Source organism: Denticeps clupeoides, chromosome 17 (assembly GCF_900700375.1).
Source record: "Denticeps clupeoides chromosome 17, fDenClu1.1, whole genome shotgun sequence".
NCBI classification, from domain to species: domain Eukaryota; kingdom Metazoa; phylum Chordata; class Actinopteri; order Clupeiformes; family Denticipitidae; genus Denticeps; species Denticeps clupeoides.
The window spans coordinates 18,226,252-18,249,203 of record NC_041723.1 but is presented as its reverse complement, the minus strand read 5'-3'; the positions used below and the strand labels follow the sequence as shown (position 1 = coordinate 18,249,203).

The 22,952-nt window shown below is 43.4% G+C and overlaps 2 protein-coding genes and 3 non-coding genes across 12 annotated transcripts in view; 1 reads left to right on the top strand and 4 right to left on the bottom strand.

Annotated features, from left to right (window-relative positions):
- The window catches only part of dennd4a (DENN/MADD domain containing 4A), a 31,535-nt gene extending 13,628 nt beyond the window's left edge, over window positions 1–17,907 (bottom strand). For 6 of the 8 annotated variants that reach the window (XM_028958898.1, XM_028958900.1, XM_028958899.1 and 3 more), the window contains exons 1-18: window positions 17,640–17,907; window positions 13,244–13,573; window positions 12,716–12,962; window positions 12,104–12,173; window positions 11,746–11,915; window positions 10,107–10,345; window positions 9,919–9,985; window positions 9,758–9,816; window positions 9,498–9,642; window positions 7,909–8,084; window positions 7,414–7,514; window positions 6,007–6,225; window positions 5,130–5,275; window positions 4,752–4,778; window positions 2,964–3,097; window positions 1,984–2,116; window positions 1,653–1,859; window positions 1,407–1,535 (exon numbers count right to left, since the gene is read on the bottom strand). In XM_028958898.1, coding sequence (XP_028814731.1) covers window positions 1,407–1,535; window positions 1,653–1,859; window positions 1,984–2,116; window positions 2,964–3,097; window positions 4,752–4,778; window positions 5,130–5,275; window positions 6,007–6,225; window positions 7,414–7,514; window positions 7,909–8,084; window positions 9,498–9,642; window positions 9,758–9,816; window positions 9,919–9,985; window positions 10,107–10,345; window positions 11,746–11,915; window positions 12,104–12,173; window positions 12,716–12,962; window positions 13,244–13,557 — 2,583 coding nt within the window. In that variant the 5' untranslated portion in view covers window positions 13,558–13,573; window positions 17,640–17,907. The remainder of the gene's footprint in view (window positions 1–1,406; window positions 1,536–1,652; window positions 1,860–1,983; window positions 2,117–2,963; window positions 3,098–4,751; window positions 4,779–5,129; window positions 5,276–6,006; window positions 6,226–7,413; window positions 7,515–7,908; window positions 8,085–9,497; window positions 9,643–9,757; window positions 9,817–9,918; window positions 9,986–10,106; window positions 10,346–11,745; window positions 11,916–12,103; window positions 12,174–12,715; window positions 12,963–13,243; window positions 13,574–17,639) is intronic. The other 2 variants (XM_028958902.1, XM_028958905.1) reach the window with 1 other exon arrangement.
- An 848-nt stretch (window positions 17,908–18,755) lies between these two features.
- On the bottom strand, window positions 18,756–18,827 carry trnaq-uug (transfer RNA glutamine (anticodon UUG)). The gene has a single exon. It is a non-coding gene; the product is annotated as a tRNA-Gln (tRNA).
- Window positions 18,828–19,378: 551 nt separating this feature from the next.
- Window positions 19,379–19,450, bottom strand: trnaq-cug (transfer RNA glutamine (anticodon CUG)). The gene has a single exon. It is a non-coding gene; the product is annotated as a tRNA-Gln (tRNA).
- A 274-nt stretch (window positions 19,451–19,724) lies between these two features.
- Window positions 19,725–19,796, bottom strand: trnaq-cug (transfer RNA glutamine (anticodon CUG)). Its single transcript has one exon. It is a non-coding gene; the product is annotated as a tRNA-Gln (tRNA).
- A 230-nt stretch (window positions 19,797–20,026) lies between these two features.
- Window positions 20,027–22,952, top strand: rab11a (RAB11a, member RAS oncogene family). The gene is made up of 5 exons (XM_028958935.1): window positions 20,027–20,358; window positions 21,092–21,287; window positions 21,378–21,571; window positions 21,978–22,058; window positions 22,463–22,952. Exons 1-5 carry the CDS (start codon window positions 20,319–20,321, stop codon window positions 22,597–22,599), a joined length of 648 nt encoding a protein of 215 aa, XP_028814768.1. The 5' UTR covers window positions 20,027–20,318; the 3' UTR covers window positions 22,600–22,952.

The window sequence follows — 22,952 nt, the reverse complement described above, 5'->3', positions numbered from 1 at the left end:
AACCACTGAAAAAGCACAATGAATCTAGTCCCTGACAAAAGTCTTGTCGCTTATCTATTTTGTAGAAACACCTGCTATTAACCTGACTTTTAATTAATAAATTGGTGTTAGAAATAGCTCATATGAAAAGCTAAAACCCTACCAAATGATGTTTAATGCATTGAAATTAACTAGTTTCACTGAAAAAACATTTTTCATTTAATCAAGACAGAAAGGTCAAATTTTGACAAGACAAAAGTTTTGTCGCCTATACAGAAATTGAACAAATTTACTGCAAATACAAAAATATGTCAGCAAATTAAGTAGTGGTGCTGTGAGATCCAAATTTAATAGCTTGTATGACTTCCATGAGCTTGAAGGACTGCATCCATGCGGTTTGGCAAGGATTCATACAATTTATTGATGAAGTCATCAGGAATAGCAAAGAAAGCAGTCTTGCATGCCTCCCAGAGTTCATCGATATGCTTTGGTTTAATCTTCCATGCTTCCTCTTTCATCCTACCCCACACGTTCTCAATGATGTTCATGTCTGGTGACTGGGCTGGCCAACCCTGGTGCATATTGATCTTCTTCGCCTTGAGGAACTTTGATGTGGAGATGGAAGTATGTGATGGAGCACCCTCCTGCTGCAGAATTTGGCCTCTTTTATGGTTGGGGATATAAAAGGTAGCTAAGATTTCTTGGTATTTCAGACTATTGATGTTGCCTTCCATCCTGCAGATCTCTCGCACACCCCCATACTGGATGTAAACCCAGACCATGATTTTTCCACCACCAAACTTCACTGTTTTCTGGGTGAATCTCAGATCCATGCGGGCTCCAGTAGGTCTCCTGCAATATTTGCGGCAACTGTGGTATAAATCAGATTAATCTGAAAAATTCAACCTTCTGCCACTTTTCCAGCTTCCATCCTATTAGCAGGCTGTGGGTCTTGGCAAATGCCACACGTTTTTTCCAATTGTCTTTTGTTTAGTGCTGGTTTCTGGGCACTTATTCGAGGAGGCCATTTTGAGACAGAATCTGACAAACTGTTCTGGTTGACACAGGGACTTCAGGGACTGAAAATTGACTCAGTGGGCTTTACCAAGATTTGAATTTTAAAATACTTTTTGACAGTTTCGTTTTGCACTGAAACATAATTACAAAAGCTGTTGGGAATAAAATGAGCCATTTCTTGTAAAAAAAAAAATCTTGATTAGAAATATATTTCAGTGGCACGGACGGAAATAGGGCTACTTGTTCTTTCTCTTCTTGCATGCTTCATGGCTGTACATCAAACACATTAAATGAAGTTCATTTTTCTCTAGAATTGTTATGTTATGATGTTTCAGAGCCGGTAATTTTTCATTTGAACTTGAATTATTAAATCTAGAATGTGTAGAATGTGTGTATATGACAGCACCAACCCTGTTGTAGTAGCCATAGGTGATGGCATTCGGCTGCACGCCTGCTTTCTTCATCTCAAACAGCACGCGCACCGCCAGCACGGGCTGCCCATACTGCCCACACAGTTGCATCAACACGCGATAGCAGACCTACAGTGGCAGAGAGGAGATGTTCATAACCACCCCAGAACAAGCAGCTGCACATGGATGGATGGATGGATAAAAGGTGAAACAAGGAGGATGTTTAAGAATGTGTGGGGGGCAGACCTCGTCTGGTGGCTGCAGCTTCTTGTCCTCCATGTTCCTCAGGACGTCATATGCGGTACGAAGCGCCCGCACCTTGGAATGACAGGTGCTTGCGTAAGCGGGCAGGCAAATGAACCACAGGCCATGGCAGTTTCGAAGCAGGCATTTGGACCACATCTGAGGGATGGAGGAGTATGTCTTGGCCATCTTCTGAGCTGACTTGATCTCCTGAGGGGAGAGTGAGGTTTGAAAAGACTGGCCTAATTGACAACAAAAAGAATTAATGCTGAATCAAAGCAGTTAGCACTAAGCTGGTGTTGGCTGCTGGAGGGCAGATGCAGGGGGTACAGACCTGTTTGGAGCGTCTGAAGATGGCTGCAGGGCTGGTGGGGCTACTGTGCTTCATGGACAAGGTTGCCATGGAGATGTGCGCAACCTCCTGGGGCTGGCAGAGCTCAGCTCTTAGCACAGGAAAGCCAGCATAGCTGCAGATGGGAACATGACATGAGTAATCTGCTGGATAGCGTAGTATCGATATCAGTAGTTTTTATTCTATGAAGTATTCTGCTACTCGCACTATGTGGCAACAAACACTGAACAGACTGAAAACATGCTGCCTGGGAGTCCTTTCTAGTGGAAATAATGCAGATTACACCAACATGTTTATTACCTTCAAATTCAGAAACCTTTTTCTTAGACGAGTAATAAAAGCGCACACTTATTAACATCTATGCTATGAACATAGATGCATACAGGAAAATTGGGTTTCTTCTATAAATGTCCCCATCTATATCAAAACAGCAAAAGAATCCTATGCATGCCATCTGAACAGCAGCATTTGTAACTACACATATTATCTATTGGGTTCAGCTCCTGGTATCATATTCTAAGATACTGTATTGATGTCAGTATCAGTATATTATTATAAACCGCTTGTCCTGTTACATTGAGACGTGGCAGTGGGTGGGATGTATTAGCTGCAAATAAACATCCCAACCCGCCACAGTGCCACTGAGGTGCCACTGAGCAAAGCACCATCCCAATACATTTACCTTTACATTTATGGCATTTATCACTAATGGCCCTAATGGGTCTTCTGGTTCATAGGCGAGTGTGTTACCCACTAGGCTACACCACCCTTACACTGCTCCCTGGGCGGCTGTCATGGCTGCCCACTGCTCACTATGGGTGATGGGTTAAATGCAGAGGACACATTTCACTGTGTGCACCGTGTGGGTTTGTCAAGTTTTCTCTCTATTATCTTTTGCTTGACCACATGTATGAATTATTTGCACATGTGCATCCTTTGTGCTTCGTGTCTCTGTTAGGTACCTATAGCAACCTGCAGCCTCCTCTCCCTCGTGGGCTGGGGGCAGGTCCGGGGGGCTAACAACAACGGTGTGCTCACTGCGGTGAGACTTATCGAGTTCTATGAGCCTGGAGTCCTCTGGCCTCTCACTGTCCACCTGAGGGCATAAATCACACACAATCATATCTCATACACATCAAGCAACAAGCAGTGAGCCAAGACCTTTTATGACTGACAGCGCAGACAAAAGTGTCTCTCCCTATGCGAGAAGGTCCGATTCAAACCGGCCAAACATCCTCCCATCTGGCCCCTGCCCCTGGAGCCTGTTGACCTGAAGTTAATCCCTTAATGTGACGCTGTTCCAGGACACGAGACAGCACTCTGCCATGTTGGTGAGGCTGCCAGCATTTCAAGTGCTGGTCTCAATCCATCTGATGTTACAGATGTATCAGTGTGGAAAACTGTATTTTCAGAGATACCTGCCAGAAGCACAATCAGAGACCCCACCCAGGACATTCTAAAACACATCTCTCTTAAAATACATAAAAAAAAACTGAATAATGAGATTCCGGGTCTTTCTGTGGCTCAAGCAGCATCCAAGACAGAATTATTCCAGAGCTGTAGTCAATGAGTTCGGCACAGTTAAGATCCATTTCATATAACCGGAACCCTAAATAAACAATTGCAACACCTCACGCATCAGCAGCGATACGTGATGCTTATACTCAGGGCCACCAATCACTTCCCTCATCTTCCACTCGGCTACGTTAACCAAATTACCCGACTGACTGAGTTCAGGGCCACAGGGCTTTGGTGTTGCTTTTTTTCTTCTTTTTTCCCCACATGTGATGTTCCTGAATCAGCTTCCTCTCTCCTCTCTAAACTCTCATTCCACCCCCCTCACAAAATTACACTTAATATCCATATGCAAACACAGACGCACAACTTAAGGCATAAACACAGGGTCCCACAGGTAGGCCGTGGCAGGATAGGGTCCTCGCTGTTGCTTGTGTTTGTAATAAATACAGTCTCTGGGGGAAATGTTGTGCTTAATTTTTCTCTGAGGTGAGAGCTGTGGCTATTTTGTCCCTCACTGCTGCAGGAAGTCCTCTTTCACACAAAGGGATGGATTGTGTGATGAATGTGTGTTCTGGATTTGCAGAAAGGGCCGCTTGCTAGTTATCTACAACTATGTGGATTTGTAGATTCCCAAACACACACACAACTGTAGCACAATGTCCAGTCTCACCTCTTTCAACCCAAATTCCCTCCATGAACATGCAGGTGGTCAGTGAATTTCATGATCTATACCTTAAAGCCTCAAAAATGTCCCCAAAGAGAGCAAAGTAAAGTACAGTGAGTCAGTAGCAGGGTCCTCATGTGACATGTAAAGCCCTGGAATGTGGAAACGTACAATGGCATAGAGCACTCACCCTTAAATAATGTATCTGGGTCGGCGTGAGTGCCTTCCTTCCCATCCGAGTACAGAAAAGTCCAGGCTACGCTGTAACGCTGACGTTATTTATTTTAGTTTTTGCTCGAACAGTTTATCTCAGAAACTCGAGAAGACAGCCCGGGTGCATCCAACATTATTGAGATCCAACGCACTCAGTGGAGTGTTATTGTAGCACAAGAAAAAAGGTGAATTAGCCCTGTAGCTCTTGATAGCTCTGGATTGCAGAATAAAAATCACTTGGCAGTGGATAAGTTGGATGAGTAGGAGAATGATATCGCCGAGTGCAAATGCTTTGACAGTTGAGACATTTTAAAAAGATCCCATTTCTAAACTTGCATGACCATGCCTTCCTTACCTTGCTTCCTTTCTCCAGGCCAAAGAGCTTCACGTAATAAGCAGTAAAAAGTGAGAGATGAGAAGGTCGACAAGAGAGAAAAGGTAGATCAGAGAGATGCAGAGTACAACAGTGAAGACATAAAACTCTGGGTGAAAATGTTGCAGTAGAAAGAGAAAAGGCAGCAAAAGAGAAATTGAACTAATTACTCCAAAATCTCCACACTAATCATAAGAGCATGTTAGACCAGTGTTGTTATAATTATCTGGTATGTTCTTTGCAAGGTCTTTTCATTTTTTTCATCATCTTGGGTTTCCTCTGATCTTTTGTGAATAAGCAAATGTGTTTATTTTTTTTTCTTTTTAAACATCGGAACAAAGGAATGGCTGCTTGTTTTACCTTGTCCACACAGTCATCAAAGAAGGCCAAGCTTGCATCTTTGTCACTAACAAAGGAGCACTCCTCTATAAAACGGATGAACATCTGAGTCTTGGTCATCAGGGAGTAGAACTTGTGATGGGAGCGGTCCCGGCTCTTTAAAAACCCTGAGGGAATGACAAGAAGCTTTGAGCCAACACATACTCAAACAGACGTTCCTTGCAGGAGCAGAGGGAACACCTAAAAGGTGTGAATCGCTCATCTTCTGTATGTCTCCCAGATGAAACCCTCAGTGCGCTCAAAGGAGGCTTAAATAGATGCATCTAAAGTCGTCGTCACCGTGGAGACGACATTCTGAGGCTGAGACTCCCACGTCTGTAAACAGTAAAATCCCAACTGTCTGGGTGCTTATGTAAAAGGCAGCAGATGTGCTCTGCAATGCTTATGTCTGTTAGTCATACTTCATTTCCAGCAGATCTTTAATGAAATCACAGAACTAATTTCAGGGGTTAGTTAAGGCAGACTTCCAGATTCCCACATTCATACCAGATGCACAGAGCTCAAGTCATATGTGGATTAAAGATTGTTTTAATCTCTTCTCTTTCTCTGTGGGTAATGCAGCAAAATGTAAAAAGTTTGGAAAAAACACATTTTAATAAATTGATAAAGTTGTGTCACTGTCATAATAAATCATTCATCAGTTAATGTAAGGCTAAGTGAAACTTTTTTCATTATTCTTCATCTTAACAGTATCAAACTAGATCTGGGTACCAAATTATATCATTTCACTTTTTCCATTTTTTAATACTTAAATCAAACTTGATCAGCCTATTAATAAATAAGGTATATGGCATTCAATTTGATACTAACTGACACTAAGAACGATTTTATCACCAACCCTGCAGGTCGAAGAGTGAGCTGGCATCTGTTGCCTTCTCTGAGGGGGCTTCTGTGATGGGCAGCAAATAAGACCGATACCCCTTCAGGATGGCTGCCATAAAACGTAGAAAAGCCTCCTGAATTTCTAGTTCCAGAGTCTGTAGGGTCTTCCCCCCGAAGCCTGGGTCACGATCACTCATGGTTTCTATCTGGCCATCCTCACGTGTCACCACGTCACCTTCGGGGAACACAAAGCCTTGTAAGCTACCAGACTTCAGGTGAAATAGATATTACATTATGTAAATCTTACTTTACATAACCATTGGGCCACTGCAGAAAACAATTACAATTTCACTAGATGAACCCAGAGTTGTAGGGTCATATTAAAATATGAGCCCATTTTTGCACTCAAGCCATGACTGGTGTGAGAACATCTGCATAATCCTCGGTCGAGTAGACATTCCTCTACAGGGCTGCATATCAGCGGCCCAGATAACATCTCCCTACCCAGAGAGACAAGCCGTGGGAAAGGACAATTACTCCCCTTACTTCGGGTGAATGACAGCTCTTTCAGCTCTAACAAGCTTGATAATTTCAGCTATAAACTTCAATAAAGACATTAATCATTATTGTACGGTGTGCAATATATTAGCACAATCTGCAACTATGCATCCCAATTTGTATATATAACCCATTTTAAAATGGGTTTCTAACAGATTTCTGTATGAGGTACAATTCAAATATTTCATTGTGCTGTACATTATGCAAAAAAACAGATATTAGTTACTTCCATTGTGTAAAATTTAATTGATCAAACACTGAACAAATATCACAAAGAGCTGTGAATAATAGCAATAATAATCAATACAAATAAATAAAAAAGAACACAACTTTCTGTAAGTAGGTCATCAGGAGCAGCATTTATATATTCCACAACTGCCAGCAGTTTATTTACCATAGCCTAGTATAATAATGCACATACTTTAAGGTGTGGCATCACATGACCGGACTTGTGGGCAGCATTGTCAGTGCTATGTAGTACTGAATCTGAGTGGGTTTTTTCCCTCCCATGTGCTACACATAAGGGTAGAATCGGCTGTAAAAAAATAAAATAAAATCACTTCCAACTACTGGCTGAACAAAGCCTACCAGCAGCATTTTTCACTCAATTCAGACCTATTACGGACACTCTTGTGTCTTGTATATAATGAATGTGTTCCTTTTGCAAGATGTTTGATTTAATAAGTCTAACTTGACATTGTAACTGTGATGCAGCTGCTGCTGAAATATCATGTAGACCTTATTTCTGACTCCAGAAAATGTGCTTTTTTTGGATGAATTCAGAGAACCGGGAAGGTCTGCTCTGGAGATAAACAGGGGTTCTGTTCCACTTTTCAAATAAAACCACACCAATCCCACCAATCACCTTCTGCCAGCTGTTGGTAGAGATTGCTGAGGGTGTTGATTAAATGCTTGGAGGCTTTCCTTGGCAGGATCTTCCATGTCAGTGTGCGCCGATCTTCTTTGCTGAAAAACCACCACACATGTTTGTCATTAGTGCCATTAGTGAGTGCAAAGGGCAAGTATAAACTGAGGAGAATGGGGATGGGAGCAGACCACAAAAACACCCAGATGTCTCTCTGTCAGTTCACCAGCTACATTCTTCAGCTTCGATTTACTTCAAGTCAGTGTGAGCATTATTTACACCAGGATTAACTATCTGACTAAAATCTGAACCCTTTGAGGTTCTGTACATTCTTCAGACCAGCTGAAGGACACTCAGCATGTTATTCCACCTTGACACAGACAACTGGCACCATTACGTTCACATAAAACATGAAAGGCCAGTCGGAAAGGGTTCAGGTCAAAGGTCACAGACAGTGAATGGCAGCTGAGGATGGAGAAGAAAAAGGTCACTCACTGTGAAATAGTGTTTGTGTCCAAATCCACACAGCTGACATCAGGTGGGGGTTCATAAAGGTCGAAGTACCGTGAGTCCACACCAACGATGAAAGGACAGGGGGCACTGAGAACGTCCGCCAGGGCGAGGGGGCATAGTGGGATATACGGGCAGGGCCAGTGGAAGGGGAAGATCATCTGGAGGACAGAAAAGAGACCAGTGTTATCTTAAAATGTCCTTCATCACTGAACACCACAGACAACAAAACCAGCTGGTGACCTCACACAGACCCAAAAGGCAGACAGGCAGGCACACAATTATTAAGACCACCCAAGGACAGGTCAAGCCTCTCTGACTGAAAAACCAGTCAGACTACAAATTCTCTACAGTCATTCCAAGCACCAGAGGGGGTACAAAAGAGCTAAACACTTCTTTTGGGCTTTTTAGGAATTTCTATGCAGATTTAAATTTACAATTAAAGCAATTGTGAAAAATACAAGGGTAAGTATCTTTAGACCTAGCACATCAGCTCCTGAACCGGCTGCACTCCAACGGGAAGTCGAGGAATTAAAGCATATTATTATTAAAGTGTATTAAAGTGTTTTATTTCATGTTGATTTAAATAGTTGGTGATGGGTCCCTGCTGGCTCTCAAGAATACATGGGAGATAGACCTTGGTCTAATACTGCAGGAAGATCTGTAAAAATATAAAAAGCATGTCAAAGGATGCTAGAGTGCATTTAATCCAAACTGCTGGCAATGTAAATCTGAAGAGGGCTGTCTTCTATATGCTATATGGTCTTGTGACAAAGTGTGAGTGTTCTGGAGGAGGATAGGATATGACAGATATTTCTTAGAAATTGGAAGACCGAGGGAATACCTTCAGTCCAAGAGGGAACTGTGGAACTGGAAAGAGCGGCAGCATGTGAAAGGAAGTCCTATAGGAATGCTGGAAGATTTGATTTGTATGACTGTAAATTGGGCAATATTTATTGTTTTATAGTGGAAGCTATTTATATTGATTTATTTATTTAATCCCACTCCATGCTCAGGTTCCATAATTAATAACATAATTGTACACAACCAAATTCAATCTGTAAGCGGTGAGGATTTGGTGGGGTTGGGTGTGGGCATTTTTTTTTTTTTAAGTGAAGTGATTGTCATTGTGATACACTGCAGCACAGCACACAGTGCGCACAACTAAATGTGTCCTCTGCTTTTAACCCATCCTGCATGGTGAGCAGTCGGCAGCCATGAGTTTTTGTTTCTAGTTGTTTCTTTCTTTGTTGATTTACTCAGTTATACCGAGAAACAATACAAAAAGTCAAATCACACGAAAAAAAGAAAAACAAGGGTCCAATCGTACCTTATAGAGAATAATTTTCTTTTAAGAGGGGAAAATGAAGTGTAAGGTGTAAGGTTTGTGTGTCTGATAGTTAAATACTCCATCCTATTTGAAGATCCAGACTAAAGATTTGTAAATCCAGGTCACTTGCAAGCCTAAAGCTGGACTGGCATTATCTCAGTCAGCAGACAAACAGCAGAGCAGGCCTCCACAGCTAAACCTACAGCAAGTCGGGATTGAAGCGCTGGCTCTGACTGGCACTCACCGAAACCAGAGCCTCGGCCACACTTGTCAGCACGGCAGGACGCAGGGAGTGCAGCAGGATCTTGTGCTCGGTGACTGCCAGCACCAACAATGCCACCGCATTCTTAGGGCCCAGATTCAACAGCAGCGTGGAGAGACGTCCTCCGCTAATCCATATAAAACAGCAGTGACGGTAACACACAACACATTTTATTAAAATATCCATCTGTCTGCTTGAGTAAGATCGTGTCAGTGTGGCTATTTGTTGGGGATCAGACTGACCTCAGAGGCAGTGGAGAGGACACAGGCTGGCATAGCATAAGGTTATCATGTGGAGACAGCTGGGAAAGACACACACAAAAAAAAACACTGTTTAAACGCTGAGCCAACACTGAAGCCTCACACAAAAGTTACAGTGTGGGCTAGATTAGCCCAGAACTCACCTGAACAAGAATGCGAGGCCTTTGAGACGATGGGAATGGAACCTTGTGCATGAAATGACAAATGTGTCTGTAATAGAAAAAAAAAAAAAAAGAGCAGAAATGACCATTATGCCATCATCAGCACACAACTGCCAATCAAGCAATACCACACCTTCATCCACTCAATAAACCCAGTTCACATGACTCACTTCTCTATTGGCAACAAATGTGGGCCAGAGATCGAGTAGCGGTACAGGAAGGTTAGAAAACTCCGGAAGGCATCAAAGAAGGGCCAGTGTGACAGCAGGCAGATGCTCTTGTTTGTGTGGACGTCGATGGAACCATCAGGCCTCTGGCTGCCACTCTGAAGGTCCAGCTGGGAGCGCTGTCGCTCAGTCAACTGGTCCTCAGGGTAGGGCTCATAGAACTGGATGGCGGCTCCATACACCTATAAAATTCACATAAAAATAGAGATTAAGCTATTTATTAGAAACTGCATTTAAAGGTGACCAAACATAATGACTTTTAAAAGGCAAAATCTGCACAAGCATCTGGTGTTCGTGCCATTTTCTGTCAGGCTTTCACACTGTCATGACCTCCTGATGGCAAAGGCAGTCATTTTAAATTTCTTTACACAGGCTGTCTGTAAAGACACCCAAATCAAGGCCCTTACTGATCCTGGCTACAACCCAATAACAATAAGATGTTTTTTTAAAGGGTTTAAAGAACAAAAACTGCCTTCAACGTCTCCTCCCACACCACAAACTTACTTGTTTTGACTTAACAAAAACTGTATTCTTTCACAAGTAAAAATACATCCGGGATGTTCCTGCTGTTTTCCACCATTACTGGCATGAAAAGGAGATCCCGCTGGAAATGTTTTCTATGTGGCACAGTCATGATCTGGGGCACATTTTCCTTTAAAGGTTGTGCTGGACATGTGGAGATGATGCACTGGGCATCCTTCTTACCTGTGTGGTAATGACTGGGCCTTTCACCTGGATAGAGTTCACAATGGCTGCCTGATGAATAGCACTCAGCTTTTAGTGGTGTTTTGTGGGCTATGGTCTTAAACTTTAGATCAGCTGACGAACAGCATGTTTAAGCTGATATTTGCATGTACCCAGGAGTGTATTCAGTGGCGGGTTTTAATGCAGATTCCTACACAGATCCTGTGCTGATTTTCCGTTGAATTCAACACATTCGGGTTACACTCAGAACAGCTGCTTTGAGGTCATTCTTACCTAAATTAATAAATGATAAAATGGTGAAGAGCCTAGAGACATTTGTTGGAAGATGCCTTCAACGTCCCCAATCATCCACCTCATACATGCAGCAGACCAAACAAGGCTGCAGTTATTTATTATTAATTACACTGTCTGGATGTGTGTCTCGTTTGGAGATTGCCTTTGTAGGTCACATTTCATCCTTTTCAATGCTGAACTGTTTCAATGATGTGTCTGCACCATGGTGGCTGCTGAGTTGTTGATACATGTTTCTGAATGATTAGTCATGGCTCGAAAACGAACCCCATGCTTGTGTCTGATTTTTCATAAAATATTGCGGATAATAACAGCTGGGTCAAAGTGTGTGTATGTGTGTGTGTTTGGCTGGGCCTCTATGGTGTATTTTTGCCAATGGTTGTTACTACTGTTTTGTTATTATTGTACTATTTATTATTAATAAATAATACTGAGCAAAGCACCGTCCCCACACACAGCTCCCCAGCTGTCATGGCTGCCCACCACGTGTGATGGGTTAAAAGCAGAGGACACATTTCATTGTGTGTACAGTGTGCTGTGCTGCAGTGTATCACAATGACAATCACTTTCACTCAGTGACTCTCACCTTTTCACCAGAAGCTCCAGTCAGGACAAAGGTTGAGAAGACAGGCACGGAGTACTTGGTGTGGGAGGGCCAGCACTCTATGGAGGCTCCCATGGGGAGACAGAAGAGCGGCACGGACTCAGGCAGGGGAAACGACTCATAGTCCTCCTCTGGATATCTACACAGCAGACCTGAACACAACACACCATAAACCAATGCAGTAAACTCTTCCAAAGCTCTGAGCTCGAGGAAAATATAATTACAACTGACATGACACCAGCAACAAACATTAATTCCTAGAAATCGACATGTCTGAACAATTTTGCAATAGTGAACACTCTCCAGAGATTATCACAACATCACCGTGCTGTTCATGTACCTGCTTTAAATGCAAGGGTGTTGGTCTTGGCAAGAGACTTCTTGTAACACAAATACACAGAAGATCCCCACTGCAAAATGGAAGAAAAAATATGAATATTAATAGACAGACCAACCTAAAACTCATTAGCACCCATGTGCTGAAGTGTAAATGTCAAGTCACTGTTGTTAAAAACAAAGAAAACATTAATATAAAGACATAAAGAAATAAGATATAAAATATCATAAAAACAGAAGAATAAAATAAAGCACACTTCTGTCCAATAAGTACGTTAGTCAAGGGACAGATGGGTTGTTCCACAACCTTGGCCCAATCACCGATAAAAACACGCATATCTGTTTTTTTGCAGTATCCCATGTGATAATATGCATATATCTGCATATATATATATATATATATATATAATGCAAATAGAAATTAGTATTATAAATGCACCTGATAACCTTTCATTTGGAGCTTTGATGACTATACTCTGTGATCCTTGTGTACACTAATTCCCCTCATGATCTGGCTGTCTATCCATAGTGTAATGAACAACTGTATAGACCAGACAGAAGTGCGGAAGGAGGGCCAAGTTGATGTTGCTTGTTGTGCATTAAACTTTGTGCTCACCATGCTGCTGTTGAGATTTTTCTCCACCTTGCAATAAGCATGTGGAGCCATCTCCCCTTTGCCTGGAATGATGACACAGATGTTGGTGACAGCCAGAGAGGCATGCGAGTCACTCTCATGAGCCCGGCGGTACGTGATGTAGATACGCTGTGAGGAGGAGCTACTGATGTTGGCCGGGCGCCCACATGGCGTTGTCTGGATCATGTGACAGCCTGGCTTCAGCTTCTCTCTCCACTCATACAGGACCCTGTATGACATCCCCACAAACACAGGCAAAAAACAGAAGCAAAACACACACGTTATTCATCAGAATCAGCTTCTTCTCCAGAACTGTGGTTTGCTGAGACAGCCACAGGAAGTGAAACATTTGGACAAAATTAGAACTAACAGCAAAGCTGCAAACATCACACAAATCCTGCATAACCTACCTACAGGGGGTGACCATGTACACAAAACACAGCCTAAAGACAATTTCATCTGGTTCATGAAGACACCACTCTTCATGTCCATCTGGCCCTGCCGACTCACCCCAGGTCCGTAATGGGTGGTTTGTCCCTGCCCCTCCTGTAGCAAAGGAAGATCTGGGGACCCATGAGACTGCCGCCATTGAGCTCAGCCGGGAGCCCCGAGGGGGTGGTCTCCAAGCAGGTGTACCCACGGGGCACATCCTCCCCGTGTGATCGCAGGATCACCGCGATGTCGGTGATAGGTGCCTTGGGCTGGTCTGCCATCCGGTGGCAAACATCATCAAAGTTCACCTCCTCTTCCAAAGGCTTAGATGAATCTGTGAGGCCAGCAACTACAAAATAGTCGGCTACGCGTGGGCTTTTGTCTTCCATCATGTTCCATCACCCTCCACTGTTCAAAACACAGAGAAAAAATGTTAAAAATGTGTAAGTAGGTCACATATGGTTCACATTACAGGATGCCACTCAGTTAAGAACTTTACATGAAACTCTGTACACTCAGAAATGGCACTGAAACTTAACTTATTGAGCAATAATACTGAATGAATGATGCACCAAGAGAAGGAAATGATTGTGTAAAAAGTTAATTTTTTAAAAAAGTACATATGATTGAAATCCCTTGCGCCCTTCTCCGCTTGTAAAAGTGGAAATGGACGTGACTTAGAAAGCCAGACAGTGTGCTAGCATACCTCCTGTAGAATGCAGTGGGATTCGTATGTGACAATTTACACATTCTTGTGGTCAGTAAGCACACTGGCAGGCATACACACGCCCTCTGACTTGGATGCACACACACACACACACACAAATAATGGCAAAAACTTTTTTTATGTATAAATATCATCTGGAATTTGTTACCTATGAAGTATTCTTGCTGTACATAAAAGCATATTTGAGCTGGTGCATGAGAACCTCCAGTAAGTCAGAAGAATGTGCTTACTCCATTGATTTCTAGAATACGAGCATACGACCTCTATGATGGCTGAACACAGAGAGGTGGCGAGGGTGACATTAAAAGTGGATACGAGGCGGTCTGGCACACCGGTGGGGTTCCTGTCCAGTTGGGCCTGTTTTTTCTCAAACAACAGGCCACCAAGGACAACCTTAAGATAGCTATTTGAGGAAGTGGCAATAATGTCCCTTTTCATTGTGCGCTAGTCATCCTTGTCTAATATGCCACATACCCTCCATCTGTCTCTACACTTCAAGGAACACACGGACCCCAGAAAGCCACATCATGTGACCCTTGTCTTAAGAGCTTTAGCTTAAGGACACCAACCTACTGACAGACACATGTGTCAACTTTGCCCCTTCCTTTTATCTGACCCTTCTCAGAATAGTGTGTACATGTACAGCTTTTACTTATCCTGTAAATGTGGATAAGACGTTGACAAAAAAAAAACACAATTTACGTACAAAAGGATGATTTTCGGGTGAAATGTTGCCCAGACATTACAACTCTGCCTAATCTCCTTTCAGGACTTTAAGGCTGCGAGGGCTCAGGCTAAAAGGAGCCACTGTGGAATCCTCTCCGCCTGTCTCCACTGGGAGAGTGGGAAAGCAATATAAACTGCATTATCCTGGCCAACACTCTCGCCAACTTTCACATCACAGCTCTACGCTCAGCCGAGTGACCCTGTGCACCAATAAATAAATAAATAAATAAATAAATAAATAAATAAATAAGAAGATTCCACAACTCTTGATTTGCTGCAGTGGGCCTGACATAATCCACAAAAACAAGTCTGGAGTCACCCGCACATCCAAGATTTTATATGGATATAATCTTTGGACACCAACTAGCACAACATCTGAGGGGCCATCCCACACAGCAGTCAGAGCAGAGGCTTCAAAATTATAATCCTCACCATGGCAACAACAGTCTCAAAAACATTTCCTCTTAGGCTGCAGGACTATGAGAGAACATTCTGATCAAAAGCAACCCAGAGGAGGTGTATTTACTGGGATTTCAGTTTTTCTGTACTTTTGTAAATGATTTTAAATTTATGAAACTAACAGCACTAAGCACTAACTAATGGCCTTCCTCAGGAAGCTATTAGTACAGTTCTGAAATGTGTTTGCATCAGTTCCCTGCTATCATTTTCTGGCCAGATGAACGTCAGTTGCCAATGCAGTCATTTCCAGATTGAGAAACTCTGTAGAAACATCACCAGAGTTTGGTCAATATCACCCAGAAGCAACTGGGATTGGGCTCTCTGTGAAAGGACCATGCCGGAAATCCAGCCATATGTGGCTAAAACTAGACAATTGCGCTCGGTTTTTGTCTAAAATCCGAAGAGAGGGAACTTCTTTCACATGAAGAGTGAACAGACAAAAAAAGAACTGACACTCTTTCCCAATTATGACTCATGGACAGAGCGATTTTGAAGAGACGCAGACTGCTCCTTCACTCCCTCTTTTTCACATGATTATGGTGACATGAGTCACAAAAATCACCTGTCAGGAACAATTATTCAAATTAAGAAATTTCCTGCAGAGTGTATTGCATCAAGCCCATATCTACATCAAGTAAATTTAGTGTTTATGTTTTAGTCACTTTAAATAACCTTTAAGTCAGTGCTACTGTATATTTTTTTAAAGTGAAGTGATTGTCACATGTGATACACAGCAGCACAGAACACGATGCACACAGTGAAATTTGTCCTCTGCATTTAACCCATCACCCTGAGTGAGCAGTGGGCAGCCATGACAAGCGCCCGGGGAGCAGTGCGTGGGGACGGTGCTCTGCTCAGTGGCACCTCAGTGGCACCTTGGCGGATCGGGAATCGAACCGGCAACCTTCTGATTACAGGGCCGCTACCTTAACCACTAGGCCACCACTGCCCAGCACAATATTAATAGTTTATAATATTTCAATGGATGCTTCAAATGACATGGCAAAATAACCTTTGAGTTGAGTTTTAGTGTGTAACGGTCATCTGAGTTTCATGTATTAATCTATTTGTTGGTTTTGTGTCAAACTGGTATGCTGTTTCAGTTGAAAGGCGTGGTCTGTCTGTTCTAACAATTTTCTGCTCTATTAGCAAGGTGTGCTTCACAGACAACCTTGAGACAACCTGTCCAGAACAAAAAAATAAATCCTGTTTTCATCCCAGACAATAGCAACACACTTTGTGGTTTGCAGAGGGAATGATAACATCGGCCTTCTGGCTTTTAGAGGTGTGGCGGAGAACCTGGCACCCCACAGTGTCCACTGGATTGCGAGGTTCCTAACATACAGCTGTGCTCCAGGGGAGTTTGGCCAAGCATCTGGTCCTGCTTATCCCATGGAGGCGGACATTTGATTCTTCTCTTGGCCTTGCAAGAAAATGCAGACTTCCTGAAAGGAGGGGACTAGGAAGCTATTCCTATTCTGCAGAGCAACATCTGCATGCCTGGCCAGGGTTCTCCCCACATATGCTGCTACAGAACAACATCTGACAGAGAGAGTTCATAAAGCCAGTTTATAAAAGTGACAGAAATTAAAATGTAGCCTGAGTGTTTTTTAAGGGGAGCGTCCCACAGTAATGGAATGACGAAATGTTAAATTCTACATTTTAATCAACACCCATGCCTCAGGCTAGTAGCCATAAAACAAGAACATGACAAGTAGAAGCAGCGCCATTCATCTTTCTGGTACACAAATCAGACGGTGACTGTGTTGGATTTGTCAGTTACTGTAACATTCCGACAGATGTGGCCATTCGGTGACGATATCCTGGAAATCGGATTATTCTGACATTAGGCCTGCTTGATGGATGCCAAGGATCACATGGCTGGGCGTTTCACAAAAAAGCTTGCTGCCAAGGCCTACTCCACTTTACAGAAAAAAAATATTCCCATTAAATTACAAATTATTTAGAGGTTACCATAACAACGAATAGAGAATGGATGGGGGGAAAACCATTGCCGAACATTTCTGGACTTTATGTACACTGTTTATTACATAAAAAAATGCAATCAGTAGTGAGAGGGAAACCACCCATCTAGTAACCACAACAATTAATATTTTCACGTTTCTATACAGACCGTCTTCATTCCACAACACACAGCTGCTCAGAGGTCAGGGAAGCCGTATATGAGCACAGGCCTGCAGACGGAGGGCAGTAGGTGGATGTGAGAAACAATGGTCACTGGCCACAGCATCAGGCTCTGCTCCCTCTAATAAAACAAACGCGGTAACCAACACCAGGAGCGCAGATGTTCGAGTCCGTCCGTCGCCTCTTCGTTATGGAAAATGCATGCAATACGGTGCGAGGTTCGTGTATTTTTCAAGGCGTGCAATGACAGACGGCGACACACAGCTACATCACACCAAGCAGACGGTCACGCACCGAATTGTACAGTCTGGCACGCAGGCGTCGGCTTAACCCACGTATTTAATTCCGAATAAGATAAGGAGATGGAAATAAGAGTAAATGGTGGTAGTCGATACCCGTCGTTGTGTTTTGTTATACCTCACATGTGAAGAACTCGGCGGTTGTTTACAGATGAGCAGCTCCTGGGCGCGTTTAAATATCCAGACGCGCTCTCCTTCCAATTCAGCCGGGCGTCTGGGAGAAATAATCCACCATTTTCGTCAGATGTAATATTAACTCGCCTCTCGGTTTGTCGGGATGATAAGCATAACACAAATAAAACGAGTCGGTGCGCAAACGTGCCGCTCGCGGGATGCGCCGCGCTGCGCTCGAGCGGAGCGTCGCTCGTCAAAAGCAGTCGTGCGCACACGTGACCGCCCACAGGCCATCTACGTCACTCTCCAGCACGCCCCGGCACAGACGTCGACGCAGACCCCCACACGGTGTCGGGGTCAGGTCTTGGAGACGTGGTGAATTGTTGAGCACGCCGCACGACGGCCAAGAGCAGTGCTCGGCCCAGTTTTATTCCAATTTACTCATCTTAAATTCCAATGGATTCCAACAAGAAAGGCAGCGCGAAACTAGCGAAATGATAAATAGATATGTGAAGTAAAAGTAGTGCAATACTGCTGTTTATAATGGAACAGTCAAATAATAAATAATTTTACTCAATATAACAGAGGTAGTGTGTGTGTGTGTGTCAGTCCAGAGTGGAAAGTCCCTGAGTGTTCAGGTGTCTGATGACCTGTGGGATGAAGCTGAATAAACATATTGACTAATTGTAAAAATACAACTTATTTTATTATTTTTTATAAAAGCTTTGTTTTATTATTGTTGTCTCTGATATTCGTTTTAGCTGTATGTATTCTATTGGAGGTTTTATTACATTACATTAAATGCCTACTGTGCACAAAACATTGACGAAGTTGGAAAATAGCGCTTTACTGTCCTCTTGCGGCCTTTAGCTGACAAATCATTTTCCTCAGTTCCACCGTCAGGTTTCATGGTCCTCTTTCCTCTAGTTGGTTTGCATTTGTTGCACCTTTAATGTTATATTTCCTTTGCTTATAGATCTTATAGAAAGCGAGGGGAATGTTCCCACACATGCCCCCGGCATTTTGAACAAAACGGGTTTTAATAAGGATAACTGAAACATGCCCTGAGAAGAACATACAAAAGGAAAAAAACATCCAGCACAACATTGGGTTAGAAAATAGGTTCCACCGAGATTTGAACTCGGATCACTGGATTCAAAGTCCAGAGTGCTAACCATTACACCATGGAACCGCCATGTCATTTCGCGGGTCGCACTGTGAGAACCCTCTTTTTAGAACTCTGGAAAACCTGGACTAGTTACCTGGACCATGTCTTAAGCAGTTTTATAGAAACGGATTTCATAAAAAAAAAATTAGAAGCGAAATTTGAGTGTCTGGGGCATCACTTTTCACTGGATTTTGTTTTGATCCAGCAATTCTTTCATCTGGTCATTAGAAACACAGATTCACTGTAAGCCTATTTAACACCCACAGCTGTCATTGTTGTTCTTCATAACACATGTCTTCATTTTGACTCCATGGAATTTTGAATAATAGCGAAAATGTGTTATTTTACAGTTTTTTTTGGCAGTGTGGTACTCGGAACTGAGAGTGCACTATATCATGGGTCGATGTACAATGTCCGTTGTCATGTTTTTGTGTTGTGTGTTATTTTAAATTTCCACTTGAATGTCTTTTTGGACACTTTGAGTCTCCGAAGGGTCTCTCCGTGTACTCTGTATATAGTCAGATGAGGACAAAATTCACTTCGAATTTGCGGAAAGGGAACTCCTCCAAAAAGATAGGTCCCACCGAGATTTGAACTCGGATCGCTGGATTCAGAGTCCAGAGTGCTAACCATTACACCATGGAACCGCGACTCAACGCTGTAGTGTGCCGTGACCACCCCAGGGTTATAAGGGACATTGCACCCCATTGCATATGTAGGTCTTCAACGGGGCAACCTCGTCGTACTAAAAGTGCCTATTTAGTCTTCAGGTCCCCAAGCCTCGAATCATTCTATGACAAAATATCTAATATGAGCAAAAACTGCGTAGCTATAAGCAGTGAAGAGCCAGCGAGGCTCCCATTTTATAATACGGCAGGTCGTTTGATTCGGAGTTTAAAGTTCAGTAAATCATTTAAAATTAGGTCCCACCGAGATTTGAACTCGGATCGCTGGATTCAGAGTCCAGAGTGCTAACCATTACACCATGGAACCACTGCGTCAGTAACACAAAATGTTCATTTTCATTCATTTGTTGCAGTTCGTTTCAATATTGCAGTATATTTCGCGAAATATATGTACTTTATTTACTAGTTTAAAAATGCACATATTTCTTTCTAGTTTCTTAATAAAACTCAATGTAACCAAAAACGAGTATATTGCAGAGACACATTAACAGTTAGCTCCAAAATGGGAAAAAAAGCGCTGGACGTGTCGAGCAGAAACACGCAGCGTGTGACCCCGAGCCGGGGCTGGCCATTGTTAACCGGCTGTTAACGAGGCAACGTCCCGGGCTACCGGAAGAAGGCGTCGAGCTCCGACCACAGGAAGGGAGCTCGCCTCGTTTTAACAGCGGGAGAGGCGCAGCCTGCCGGCGGACCGCCAGACTGCTGCTCCCGCAGTGCAGCGCAGCGTCGCAGGGGCCGGAGCCGCCTGTCTTCACTCTTAGCAAATTAGCACGCCATTTTACGAGCTGCTTGGGGTCTTAGTCGCTTTTTCCGAAATTAAAACTCCAAGATGGGAACGAGAGACGACGAATATGATTATCTGTTTAAAGGTAACTCCGATTCTTGCTCCATTACGTTACATTAAATGACTGTTTATTGTTTAGCGAGGCTATGTGACCGTATAATGACAGAATTAGCTTCTTAGCCGGATGGTTTGCTGAACGTAAAAAACCGACTGATTACCAGACGAACCGTGATGTTTGCGTGCTTGGTTCTCGCTGTAACATATCATGATCGTTTTATGTATATTGTCGCTGTGTTGTCATTGTTAAACGTCCCTGCTCGTGCACAAGATGGGTGGGTTTGTGGCGGCGTAGCTTGTCCTGCTAAATCGAGCTAACCGTCAAATATGTTATCATGTGGTGCGCGATTTTTATTTGCTTTTCCTGGACGCGCTGCTGAGGTGTGGCCCTCGGTTTCATGTACGAGGATAGTGGCCTTCTTTCCTTATCGATTAAAAACGCCCGTGTTTTCTCTAAAGTGAATCTTTCGTTCAGTTAGTTCTCCTTCCCCGAAGCTTAAGTATGATTCCATTCTTGTAATTTATGTTATTATTAATTAAGGCTGATTAATCTTTCTCAACATCTGGTGTGCGTTAAGATTAGAATAAGGGTTTCCAGTTACCATAGTGGGGAGGTTTTACGGAACGCTATATAACATTTATCCAGTGCAGATTTTGGGAAAGCCAGCCATTGTCCAGGTCTAATTATGTTTTATAAATTATAAACCAACAGTAAACTGGTGTTTGTCTTTATATTCTGCTGGTTTGTGTGTCTGTTTCAGTGGTCCTTATTGGAGACTCCGGTGTGGGGAAGAGTAACCTGCTGTCCCGCTTCACCCGGAATGAGTTCAACCTGGAGAGCAAGAGCACCATCGGGGTGGAGTTCGCAACCCGCAGCATTCAGGTGGACGGGAAGACTGTGAAGGCCCAGATTTGGGACACTGCCGGTCAAGAGCGCTACAGAGCAATTACGTCAGCGTGAGTTTGCGCCTCCACTGTAAAACAATTTCTCTAACTTGGCTTAATTTGGAATGGGATGTGTGTGTTTGTCGTGCTTGTGCCCGACAGCTATTATCGCGGGGCTGTGGGTGCACTCCTAGTGTATGATATTGCGAAACACCTGACCTATGAGAATGTGGAGCGCTGGCTGAAAGAGCTACGAGACCATGCTGACAGCAACATCGTCATCATGCTGGTGGGCAACAAGAGTGACCTGCGCCACCTGAGAGCCGTACCCACCGACGAGGCCCGGGCATTCGCAGGTCAGAAGAAGCACTACGCAGCTGGCGGCCGACGCCTTTATGGTTCAGACGTCTGTATTTGATTCACAGAGGTCATTTTAGCCCTTCAAACCTATGTGGCCCAAATCCATTGCAAGCAGCTTCATAGTATAAGAGAAGAACATCTATATACAAATTTGGATAGAGTTCCATTACACCAGTATTTATTATAATTACTTGTGCTTTGCAAAGGCTGCTCTAATGATTAAAAAATAAATGGTGAATAGAGTTTTTGTGGGGATGGAGGAAACATTTATAAGTTGATGTGGCAATTATGTGTTTATTAGGCTTTGGGTACTTGTGATGTGGTCTGAATTTTGAAGGTTCTTGAGCTTTTAAGTGTCCCTGATGTATTATCAACACTGATAGCTGTCTCCATGCCCTGCAGAGAAAAATGGTTTATCTTTCCTGGAAACTTCAGCCCTGGATTCCACCAATGTGGAGACTGCCTTCCAGACCATTCTGACGGGTGAGACTTTTATGAATGTGATTGTAATATCTGTATAAGCGCAACCTTGCACTGAATAAATATCTGGAGCAGCGTCGGTGTTTTGTTGATGAGAAGCACATCGGAAGCTGAGTGATAGGAGAAGGGGAGGTGTGCAGGGACAGAGATGAATTGTGAGCAACGGCCAACCCCTTATGAATGACCAATCAAAGCTGGCCTTGGTGGAGGCGCATTCACAGTCTTCCTCTGGCTCTACGTGATTGTACTAAAAAGCTGCTGCCTTTCACATGCTGTTCTGTCCTATAAATTTACTGATTGATCACGTTTTGTCTGTAAATATAAAATGTTAATTTGCAACACAAGGTTACTGCTAATAACAAGGTTGTTGCTTTGTGACCCACTCACCTCCTCCCTCATCTCTGCAGAAATCTATCGCATTGTGTCCCAGAAGCAGATGTCAGACCGCCGAGACCATGACATGTCGCCTAGCAACAATGTTGTGTCCATCCAGGTGCAGCCCACTGAGAACAAACCAAAGATGCAGTGCTGCCAGAGCATCTAGCGGCCCCCGTCCCACCCACCCCATTCCCTACCAACGGCATCCTCATGTCTTCATTCCCTCTCCTTTCCCATCTCTGTCCCTCGCTCGCTCTGCCCTCCCTCCTCGTCTTCCCCACACTTTAAAGACTGCTCCAGTTCTGGGACGCAGCTGCATGGCTGCAGGGGCTCATGCCGCGCCTCCCCACCCCACCCCAGGGCTGTATGTCCACAGAAGTCCCCACCTGCAGTCTCTGAACTTGTTTTTTTTTTTTTTTCTTTACTTTTCTGCCATGGTAGGCTTTTATATTGCAGAATTTTAATAATCTGATGTGCTGATCTTCACAGAAATGTCTTAATATATATTACATGTTACAA